This window comes from Miniopterus natalensis, chromosome 19, assembly GCF_054644295.1.
Source record: "Miniopterus natalensis isolate mMinNat1 chromosome 19, mMinNat1.hap1, whole genome shotgun sequence".
Classification (NCBI taxonomy): domain Eukaryota; kingdom Metazoa; phylum Chordata; class Mammalia; order Chiroptera; family Miniopteridae; genus Miniopterus; species Miniopterus natalensis.
The window spans coordinates 1,686,096-1,698,444 of NC_142099.1; the positions used below are offsets into that span (position 1 = coordinate 1,686,096).

At 45.0% G+C, this 12,349-nt stretch overlaps 1 protein-coding gene across 1 annotated transcript in view; it reads right to left on the reverse strand.

The window, feature by feature from the left end:
• Positions 1 to 12,349, reverse strand: part of DPYD (dihydropyrimidine dehydrogenase) — a 319,890-nt gene that overhangs the window by 262,599 nt on the left and 44,942 nt on the right. The window contains exon 3 of the mRNA XM_087827593.1: positions 8,408 to 8,490. Within this exon, the coding sequence (XP_087683719.1) occupies positions 8,408 to 8,490 (83 nt within the window). The remainder of the gene's footprint in view (positions 1 to 8,407; positions 8,491 to 12,349) is intronic.

Here is a 12,349-nt window from a genome sequence, read left to right on the forward strand (position 1 = left end):
TGCTGCTGTTAAAGGAACATTTTCTGGCACAGACGAGGCACCAAGGGCAGCGAACGGGCTCAGGATACGGAATATGACTGTGCATTTTACAGATACACAGCTGAACGAGCCCCCGCCGGACTCCATCTGTGCTGCTGCTTCACCAGATTTGTAATTGATAAGCACGTAATCAATACTTCTCACATTCAGGTGGAAATAAAGCCCAAAGTAGGGAAAAAGATTGCAGATGAACATAGTTCCAAAGTCATCGACGCCAATTGCTCCCAAATCCATAAATAACCCGGAGGTGTTCGTGCTGAGCGTATATTTGGTTTTGTTAAACGTTAGGTGAGAATTAATATGAGACTTACCTCCTGTTCCCAACACGTGGTGGAAAAATTAATTTTTCTTTGGCACATCTGACACTCAGTGTCAAATTCTGCCTCACTGTCCCCTGAAGAAAATGGAAGTGACCTTCCTAAGGCAGGTGGCACACAGAGGACACGGATCTCTGTGAGTGCGTGTGTGAGCGTGAGTGCGTGTGAATGAGTGCGTGTGCACACTGTGTACGTGTGTGTAAGCTGTGTCCATACATACTTACACTACACCAATTACATAAAGCTAATTACACAAAACATAAATTCAAATTAAATCAATGGCACGTGTTTTTATGAAATTCATCATTTTGCTAACGCCGGAGCTGCACCTTCCAAGCCGCGTCCTAAGGCGTTTATTAGAATAGTCGCACCATCCTTGTCCAGAAAGCGCAGGGTCTGCTTTGTCCTTGGGTCTCCCGGAGGCCCAGGGAGCCCCGCCGGCTGCCCGACGACCGGGCGGTGGCCTGACCCGCGCCCGGGGCCTGGAGGAAGAGCGAGAACAAGAGGGGGGCCCTGTAGCCCGCGGGTCGGGGGCGGGCGCTCTCAAGAGGCTCCTATTGATCCACCAGGGAAGGAAAGTCGGAGAGAGACGATTACGGCCGGATCAAGACGTGATCAAAACAGGAAGCCAACGCGTCGCTTTTAAATCCAGCGGCACCGGGAAAACCACTCCTGTCCTTTACAGACCAGACGGACCCACAGGCGTTTGCCGTTATGAAAAGTAACGTATGTTTTTGATTTAAAACAAAGAATACATTGCGAATGGTAAGTCCTCGATGATCATTGGTGTTATTAGATAACATACTCGGGATTTTTAAAACATTGTATTTACTCTCCATACTATTAAACAACCTGCTGATTTCGCGGGAAGCCTTTCGTTAATACTTTCTCGGTTTATCGATTTTATATTTTTCTCCAACGTCGCTTCAGACTTTCTCACAGCCTCGTATTTGTCTTCCAGCTACTTGTTTAATTCGGTCGTAAATACTTAGGCGGCCTCCTTCCCACGCCGATTTTTCATTATTGGGAAACAATTTCATTGAGTCCCTTGGACATAAATCCTTGTAACCCTAACGGACGTTCTGAAAAGCAGAGGGGTCCCCACGTTCCAAGTGCTGCTGTCACCTGCAAGATTTCCTTGACCGGAAGGGGCAGGTTTGGATGGAGGTAGAGGGGGAGGGAGAGATCAATACACATGTGCACATACAAACACACGTACGACACATGCATGCAGGCGAAGTCGTCCACGGGCACAGGATTAAGCAGGACAGCAATAACATCCGTGTCTTCGAGTCTTCATCGGGTGACACAGTGACTCCCAGAGACGGTTTTCACTCCAGTTCATGGAAAGCTCCAGTTTAAGAAGCGTCGGTGCCGTAGCTCAGCCGCTGGGCCCAGCAGGGGTGCGAGGCGGGGTCACCAGCACAATCAAAGCCGAACCCGTGTCGAGGCACCAGGCGTGACACAGCCCGAGACGGTCGGACGCAACCGTCCAGGCGCCCCGCAGATCAGCGGAGCGGAGGAGCGAGAGATGTCGCCTTTAGGCCACTGCGTCTGGACGGGGAAAGCCGAAAACACGCATCCTTTCAACGTCCCTGCATCGCTCCGGAGACCCCAGCCTTAGGGGTCCTAGGCACCTGCTCCTCCTGCGACTGTCAGCGGTGGACTCGCCATCCAGCACGCGCCGTGCCTCTCGGCAGGGCCTCCGAGCGCGCAGGGCCCTGCTCTGCCGTTGGACTCCGCGCTGGGGGCGCCCAGAGTCGCCACCGCGACCCACGCCAGGCGAAAGGGCCGGGAGCCACCTGGGCGACTGGCCGTCGCCATCTAGTGGCCGCACTCCTGACCCGGGACGGCCAAGGGGAGGGAGGCTGGGCCCCGGCTCAAGGCCCAGCTGATGGTCTAAACCAACAGCCGACCGACCGAATGCAGGTGGCCCCGCGGGGACTGTCCCGACCCCTGGCCGGCGATGCCCGGGCTCCGAAATGCAATTTATACTCTCCGCATGGAGGTGTGTCCGCAAATCTAACCAACCTATGTTTTCGTGTATTATTACTGCCAAAAAGCTTTGCCATGAACGTGTTTACTTTTTTTTTTCCCCTTAATGCGCTATCGTCTCTATGTACCTTTATTTTCCAGAATTGGAAACCCCCCCTTTTCTCAAGTTACTCCCTTCAAAGACCTTCCAGTCTCTCAGCCCCGTCACGGACGGCCCACGACTGCCTCCGGAGCTGAAAAGGGGGGAGACGCAACGCTGAGAAACGGCCCCGCTTCCCCCTTGGCGTGCAGAATTTATTACAAGGGCTAAGGCAGGTGCAAAATATCGTAATACAAAAATCAAATCACTTTGGCACAGTAACAGGGCTGAGTTGGCGAAGATAAGAGAAAATATGATGAAAAGAAGCTGAGGATTTTACCTCTAAATCCACTGTTATTATACTGTAGTCAGAGATTTAAGCTCGAGATGATGCATTCCTTTCCTGCCCTGAAAAATCTTTTCTCTTATGTCAGAATTTTCATAAATCCTGAACAATATTTCCACACAGCTGTGGAACTACAATGAACTCAGACAAGAAATATCCCTGTGCCACTCTACACCCTCGGAGGACGCCGAGGATTTCCAGGGCACTCCGTTCCGTACGACTCGGGCAAAGTCTTTAAAATAAGCACAACAGCCCCGGCCGGTGTGGCTCAGTGGGTTGGGCATCGCCCTGTGCACATGCCTGTCAGGGCACAGGCGGGGTTGTGGGCCGGGTCCCCAGGAGGGGCCGCGCAGGAGGCAGATCTATGCTTCTCTCACATCAATGTTTCTCTCTCTCCCTCTCCCTAAAAACCAATAAAAACAGTTTTAAAAAATAAAAATAAGTACTATACATCATTAAAAAAATAATGTATACAAACATTCTAAAACTCTCTATCTTCATTTTATTAATATTACATAAAATACAAAGCATTCCCTCCTAAGTTATCCCTACTCTTCATGTAAGTTCTTTTAATCCTATATTATAAAAAAAAAAAAACGAAGATTAAAAATAGATTTAGCTAAAATCACAGCTGGAGTCTCGTGTCTGATTTTTGCCACTTATCCTACTATTCATGTAATTTCTTTCCATTTTTTCCACCTCTTACTTCATTGATTTTCTAATCATTCATAAAATGCTCCCGGTATAGGGAATTTAGGAGAACAGAGAATTACAGGCCTGAAGAGAGAATCCGTAACCCCTTCACCCGATGTGACAGCCGCTGGGCCGGCCTCGCTCCCGCCCGTCTCCTACCCACTCACGCTCAGCGGACGTCACGTTCTACCAGCAGTTTTTTCATGGCATTTTCCACTGAACATTAGAACAGGAGATTCCTACGTCACTAAAGACATCATATTAGAAGATCACTGTAATATCCAGACAGAATTGATTATGCCAGTGTACAGTTATATATATATGTGTGTGTATATTTATATATATACACATTCCACGTATAAAATCTTCATTTCCATATTTTTTTCTTCAACAGCCGACAACTAGGTCCTACTAGTTCGCTCCCCATTATAGTCTCCAGCCTGAGCAGCAGACTCAGAGCGGCCGCCGTTCCCATGTCGTCTGCATCACGTTTCGGGCCGTTCAGTTCCTGCGGAAAGGATGCCGCCCGGGGCTCCGCGAGGGGGCTGGAACCGCCGTCCCCCCGCCGCAGCGGCCCCAGGCCTCCTGCGCCCGGAGCCGAGGCCGGGGCTCCGTCCCGCCCGCCCCCCGAGAGCCGCGGCCGGGGCCCCATCCCGCCCGCCCCCCGAGAGCCCAGGCCGGGGCTCCGTCCCGCCCGCCCCCCGAGAGCCGAGGCCGGGGCTCCGTCCCGCCCGCCCCCCGAGAGCCGAGGCCGGGGCTCCGTCCCGCCCGCCCCCCGAGAGCCGAGGCCGGGGCTCCGTCCTGCCCACCCCACCGGCCCGCGCCCGCCTCCCCCGCGGAGCTGCAGCAGCACCAGTGGCCAAAACTCAGGGCTTGCGTCTGTTTCTCACCTCCTTCGTCTATCTTTTGCTGTTAGCTGAACACTTTCCAGGGTTAATCACTTTCCCAGTTACCCGCTGACCCACCCTCCTGAGCCTGTCGGACACACGCACAACCCAGCACACTCTCGTTACTTTCGTGAGCTTCGTTCATACGTGAACTTCTTGAATACGGCCAAAGCTCCGTGATTTCCTCAGCTGCGTTTTAGCTCATCTCTTCCCTCATCAGACCCCAAAGCCACACCCTCCCACCGTCGACTGGACTCGGGCTGTCCCCTTTAGCTCCGTCCCGTCCCTGAAATTCCCGAGCGGCGCCAGGGGCGCGATGAAGCCATTTCTTCTTTTTTCCCAACAGCGAAACGACGGCCTCTTGTACCATTTACCGAGGAGTTCGACGTGTCCTGGAAGATCCGGGCACTTTATGAAACCGCAGCGGCCTCGTGGGGCCTGCGTAGGCCCCTCGCCCATGACCACCGGGCCCGGCGTAGGCGCTGCGCAGGAAAGCCCCCGGCTCCCATTTTGCTGGGGACCTGGCCACAGGACTGGGCTCCCCGGTTAACCCCGAGGGTGCCCTGTTGGAGCCTCTCCAGCTTTGAGATTTAAGTCACGCCTGTGGACAAGAACAGCACTGTGCCTCCTCCCCATCGAGTCATCAGTGTTCACTGCGGTTTTCACGTCCATCCCGATGTGACAGATGCATCTCTTCTTCTGCTTTCTGAGGAGACTGTGGGTGACGCGGGCAGGGCTGGGCCAGAGGGTCACAGTCGCGCTGTGACGTGGTTTTGAGTTAACAAAGCTCCTGTGATAGTCACCACCTGCATCTTTTTCCAAACGAACAACTGTGAACCTCCCCTTGCCCACCCCCTATGGGCACATTTATCAAATAATTCGACAAACAGTGACTGAGCACCTACTATGTGCTGATACTATGGTAAGGCCAAGAGCACAAGAGGGGAGAATAGCCCTCCTCCTGCCCTCGTGGGATCTGTCATCTAACTGCACACGTGAATAAATGAGACTTTACTCTAAAAGCAGGAGACAACTTGAAAAGCTTTTAAACAGAGCAGCACAGGTTAAATCAGGCTTGTGACTCACTGAGATTAGGTCACGGGCCTTCGGGCCACAGTAAACGCATGTCCAGCCGCCTCCTGGGACCGGCCCCTGTGCTGACTGAGGTTTTTGGCAAATGACTCATGCCTGTCCCCACTGCACCCTGGCCCCCCGAGGCGCTGAGTGGCTCCCATCACCCCTGCCAACCTGGGACTATTCCGTTTCCACCCAGGGACCCTTGGCAAATAAGTACAGGTGCTACTGACGGAGAATCTCTGCCTCTGTGAGTTTTGCAGAAAAACATCTTCAAAAACCTTGAGAGAGTGGGCTCCATCTCAGGCCACGTGCTGTTCCTGGAATCTGCCTGGCACCTGCCTGCCTCCGAGCTCTGCCCCATGCCGTCCCCTCCACCTGCAAACCTGGCCACCTCCCCGAGCCCGGTCGCAGTTCTCCCTCCACGGTGGGGCCTGACCCGGACGCCACCCCTCCTGGGCGGCGACAGCTGATCGCAGGGGAGAGGATAATGGATTTCTCTCCCTCCGACACGCTCCTATTATTCTGTCAGTCACTTGGCATTATAGCTTTTTTGTTGACATGTTTCCAGAATCCCACATGTAAAACACTGAGCTCCCGCCCTGGCTGGTGTGGCCCAGTGGTTAGAGCATCGGCCTGCGGACCCAAGGGTCTCGGGTTTGAGTCCCGGTCAAGGGCAGGTTCCTGGGCTGGAGGTTCATTCCCAGGAACCTGTAGGGCACGTGCTGGAGGCAACCAATCGATGTTTCTCTCTCTCCCTCTCTCCCTCCCTTCCACTCTCAAAAAATCAATGGGAAAAAAATCCCCAGGTGAATATTAACAAAAAATAAAATAAAGAGCTCCTGCTGCATTTTCTAAAGGCAACCAACAAAAACAAACAAAGCTCCAGGCCCAGTTCACTACACTGTTCAATGCTTTTAGCCACTAAATTATTTGATTGTGTTTATCGAGTCTAAACATCACCAAGAGCACGTGTGTGTGTGATGTAAGCAAACGGTGTAAACAGAGCAGCTCCGGCGTGTAATGAACGCTGGTGGAGGTGCCCGCGCCCGCGTACTCGCCACGCCCCGCGCCCCACAGGCGACTCCCGCCAGGTGACAGTGCTTTTCCCATCGGTTCAGCTCTACTTTCTGGGAAGCAGAAATCCGGGTGTTTGCTAGAGCGGCAACTGTCACCGAACTCGGCCGACGGCGGTCGTCTCTTCTTCGCACCCGGTTCCCCCACAATTCACCCGGCGTTGTTCCTGATGACAAGTTTCCTGCACTAATTAGGCGGCCGTCCCTGCGGACGGGCCTCTCCCCCTCCCGCGGCTCCCCCTTCACCGTCCTTGCTGTGGTTTTGGCCTTCGGTTCTTTCCTCCTTTGTCTTCCTGCCTGTCTCTGGCTTTTCCACTGGATGGATACCAGAAGTACGGAAAATCACTGTAGTCCCCTGAATAAACGTCGGTGCGCGCTTAATGGGTCCCAATTATTATAATGGGCGTGCCAGGGATGGGCTGACAAGGGCGGTCGTTTTGGGGAGGGGGTGGACTGTAACGAAAAACAGGCTCATTCATAAGTTCTGCACTGACCTTTCCACAATATTTTGTGCACCTTATGTTTAATTTACGACTGTTTTCAGTACCTTTAACTTCCTGAGAACATCTAATTGCGTTGCATGTGGATACCAATTCTCCATTGTGTGCTCGGGGTTCTTCCCCCCCTCTCTTTTCTTTTATCAGTAAAGACATTAACAATAAAACAGGCTCCTTTGCTCCAGCTGGTAATTTCTCCGCACTAGTAATATATTATTCCTCTTTCCGTGACATCATAATCATCTATGCAGAAGTACCATGTATCTTTGTGTAGAAGCTACTGTTTCCATTAAATTTAATTACCTCCCCCTGTGGTTTTAAATAGAAGTGGCTTCAAAATGAGGGCAGCTTCGATTAAATTTAATTACTTTCCCCTGCTGCTTGCCTGGTGAAAGGGAGGCCGCTAAATGAAATCAGCTTCTAAACTAAAGTATATGGTAGCCGAGCACTGGCAATAACAAAACTGTCCCCGACTCCCCTTCCAAGAAACCTCCGAGGTCGACCCTTTCTCCTGTTTTAAATTCTGTGTGGCCTTGAGTTAAGACCCCAAAAAGAAAATGAGCATTAATGGGAGAAGATCTATTTTAAAAATCAATTGTAGTTCCCCAGGCCAGATAAAGGTAAATACGGCCTTTCTGTACAATGACAGCGAAATTACGGCCTCGGAGGCTCCGCTCACGCCTTTCAAGTGAGTATCGTGGGTTGTTGTTGGAGGCCGTGTTTTACACCTCACACATTTTTAATGTCTAGTAAAAAGTCTTCCTTCACACCAATCAGATGGATTTAAAGACTGCTTCCTAAAAGTTACTAAAAAGGCAGCGAGTGAGGGGAGGCGTTCAAAGAAATATTCACAAGCAGTGATGTTAAAATGTAAAAAGCAAAAACACCAGGCTCGTTATAAACTCACTGTCTTTGGGAAAAAGTTCATCTATAGGCTCCCTAATAGTGTGAAAATGCAAATCTGTTTTAAAACGCCATGAGATAATCCTACAAAACCCAATACGATATGAAATTTTAAGTACCTCCTTTTTAATTAAATATTAATTAGGAGGAAAGACTGCTCCGTGAAACTACCCCTGTACTGTTTACATTTTCACAAACAGGCAGGATGGAGATGAACACTATTTCCATTCAATCACGCGGTTTAGTATAAATATAAAACAAGACACCCCTTAAGCATTTTAAGTAACAAATTAAACATTTACATTTTTTACTGTGCACTGAGGCTTAACATTTATGCAGCTTCAAAACCAAAGTACAGCCTCCAGGGAAGTCTCTCCGCTGACAAATTAATACCTTAGAGAGCAGAGCTGAATGGTGGCGATGAACTCATTTGTTCCCCCAATAATGAAGGACTTTTTCTTTCCCACATCTGTGGCTGTTGCCATGGCGACCCAGACTTACCTCATTGCTTCTCGGAGGGCTCCTCGCTCACCCAGAGTCGTGTGCTTGATGTCATCAAAATTATTCTCCAGCTTCTCGCAATCCTGCAACATATTAAAAAATGCATCAATCCTCCGACGTCCGGAGATAAAATTATAGCTATGCAATTATGGGAAAATGTAATTGATTATATTGATTATGGGCTCATGAAAGATATGCACACCACTGTAATTGGGTGGGATTCATTAAAATTGACAGTGTGAATTCCACAGTAACCAAATAAAAACGTCGCAGGATACAGCTGTCACAGAAGTCTTTTTACCAATTTTCCAAAATTGGGAACATAGGAGAAATGAATAAAAATCAGTCTTCTAAATTAATCTGGAGGATATCAAAGCCAATTTAAATTCCAAAGAGAAAGTCAATAAAGTTTGAAATCACAATGAACCGTATATGATAAATATTTAATTCTAAATAAATTAGGATTTACTAAGATGAAAAGATAGAGCCCAGGCATGATATAATAAAAAATAAGTTCCAACATGTTGGAACCAAAATTTTATAAGACCTTTAATGACAATTGTATATATAATGTTTACAATTATATACATACACACACAGCCCTTTTTAATAATTAAGTGACATTATATCAGGTTCTCAGCATTACTAGGCTACATTCTAAAATTTTTAAATTTTACTACAATTTTAACTTTTTTTTAAATTTAAAACTAACTTCATCTTATAGGACCCTAGTATGTTTTAAAGACATTATGTATAGGGTTAAATTTTACACTAAAAAATTTATCCATATGAATTTTTGGCTCTTTAGACTTCATGGAGAATTTAGTAGTATTTAGGTAATAATTGAATTTAGTATTTTAGTTAATTTAACAAATACAAACTAAATTTAAAAAGTTTAAATATGAATGTATTCTTTGTATTTTCAAATTATAAACAATATTCTGGATTTTAGGAAAATTACAGAATTTATATTAATAATTTCCAAAGTCTAAGAATTAGTTTACTTAAAAGCTATGGGTATACGTGCCACTCATTTTACCTTGATTTTTAAAAATCAGCCAAATTAAAACAAATATCCTTTCAACACATAGTTATACACGTCTATAATACAAATCTTGAAAATTACCACACTATCTAAAATAAACTGAATTCTGATAACAGTCCTATTTTACACAGATAAACTGGAACTAGTATCTCATGCTGTTTGAATTACCTTTTCACTTTTTTAGTAGTGTCTTCTCAAGAAGAGAATTTCTGATTTTTAATGAGGCCCTATTTATTATTGCTTAAATTTATGGTTGGTGCTTTTTGTGTCCCATGTATCAAACTTTTGACTTCCTCAAAGTTATGGATATATTTTCCTATATTTTTCACAAAGCTCTATTATTTTACATTTCACATTTAAACGTGCAACCCATCTGGGACTGATATATTTGCATATGGTGTGAGTTAGAAAATCATGCCTACAGGTAATCAATAAAATCATTACTATTTATTGAAAAGACTTCCCTCATTGTAATTCAGAATCATCTTTTTCCATAAAGTAAGTCCCAGCACATATGGGGCCTGTCTCTAGGATTCACAATGGCAGACTGCTCCACTTCCTACACCTGTGCCAGTATCACATTATTTAAATTACTTATAGCCATAATAAATTAAAACTTCTACAAATAACTATGAGAAAGACAGATAATTCAATGGGAAGTGAGCAAAAGACTATATAAACACTACATAAAAAAGACTATCCACTTTAGAAAACAAACAAACGTGCTCAACATCATGAGTCATGAGGAAGATGCCAATTTAGACAATGAATAACCACAACACACTTTGGAAATAACTGAAATGAAAAAGGCCACACAAAGTGGGCTTTTTGGTATAAAAAGCAGCTAAATCCATGCCGTTGAAACTGTAAATTTTTACAACCACTTTGTAAAAGTGATTTGGCAGCACTTTCAAAAGCTGAGCATCCCCACCCAGGAATACATTCAGGACAAAGGTGCGAGGTGTTCACCTAACAACCTGAGCAAGAAGGGTGACAGTATCACTACTCACAATAGCCCCCAACTGGAAACAAGTTGAGCGCACCTCAAGGTGGGATGTTCAAATAATGACATATTAATACAGTGGAAAATACATGGCAAAGAGAATAAACAAACGGTAGCCACATGCAGTTACACAGATGCATCTCGCAGACAGAGTATGGAGCACAGAAAGTGGCACAGAAAAGACCACCGAGCAAAATTATTCCACTTACACAAAGCTCAAAAACAGGCAGCTCCAGTGAATGATCAAAAAATGAAAATAAGGAAGCAAGTCCATTTATGAGCATAAGAATAAAATACTTCCAGATAAATTTAACAAAAGCATAAGATTTGTTTACTCAAAAAAATCAACCATCTCAAAAATTTTTTAACAGGGTAAAACAAGTGGAAAGACATCCCATGTTCATGGATTAGAAGACAGGATATTGCTAAAGGGTACTACTTCCTAAATTGATCTAAGGATTCAAAGCAATTCCTGTCAAAATCCCAGCTGGCGTTTATTTTCGCAAATTTTAACAAGATGATCTCAAAATTCATATGGAATTGTAAGGGGCCGAGAAGAGTCAAAATATTCTTAAAAATAGAAGAGCAAATTTGAAGAACTCGTTTCCTGATTTAGTGCAACACATAACTGCATAAATATTTGCACACAAGTGGTCATAGCGGTATTACTCATAAAAGACAAAAAGTAGGAAAAATCCAAAAGTCAAGCAAATAATAAAAGAATAAACAGATGGGATATACCGATACAATGAAATATTATTTGGCCATAAAGAAGGAAGTTCTGATCCATGCTGCAACTCAGATGAGACTTGGAAACTTTATGTGAAGTGAAAACGCCAGATACAAAAGGCCACATCGTATGATTCCATTTCTATGAAATGTACAGTATATGTTAGCTACCAGCTAATACTAATGAAATAACACTTTATTATTTATTAAAATCTGTACCAAAAATCCAGTTCTGGTAATGAAGTCTAACTTACCCTGATTAAGCTTTGACGCTTTATAGTGACTTGACTTAAAGGACATTTATTAACGTCTCGACATATTATTGATGTCTCATTAACAGCAGACAATTATAAATGCAAAGATGAGTAAATTACTTGGGCTGAAAATGAATTACAAGCTTAAAAAAGTTGTAAGAAAAAATGTTCATCGATTGGGATTATTCATTCCAACTAATTTCCTATTTTATTCAAATTGTTGTCATAAAATGTATTCAAAGTACGTGATGTTATCTGTGGTAGAAATAGTACTCAAATTCAGAGTTTCTGATTCTAAATCTCATTCTTTTTGTTCCCCAAATTTAACCACTAATGGAAACCAACGTGTATTTTCTCTGTGATCATATTAGATTTACTTTCTCTGCCATCAGCCCAACCCCAACATGAATCACTGCTAACTGTCCCACACTCAAGTCTTAAGGTAGAAGGTTTGGGTCTCCACGTGGAAAACAGCGCCTCTTTTTAATTTCATGCTTCCTCACAGAGTTTATAAGTCAGATGTGGGAACAGACATTTCTATTTAATTGCTATGGGCATATTTTTAATAAATCTCCAATTTTGGATATATACACTATAAACATACACAAACATTATGTGTGTGTGTGTGAGTGTGTCTATAAATAAAATCTGAGCTAGGTGGGAATCATTTTAATAGAAATAAAAATGTCCCTTGACAAGATAGCCTTATTTTGTATGGTTGGCTTTTAAGAAAATCTTAAAAACTTTGCATTTGTCAGCAATTAACAAAGCCAAATAACACAATATTTGAATCTGTTTTTTAAAAAAAACACAATTGTTTTGAGTTAGGGTACTCTCTTTAAGACCCACAATCTATTGGAAATGTGAGATATAATCGTTAAAACCAATGCAATGGCCTGATAATTACACTA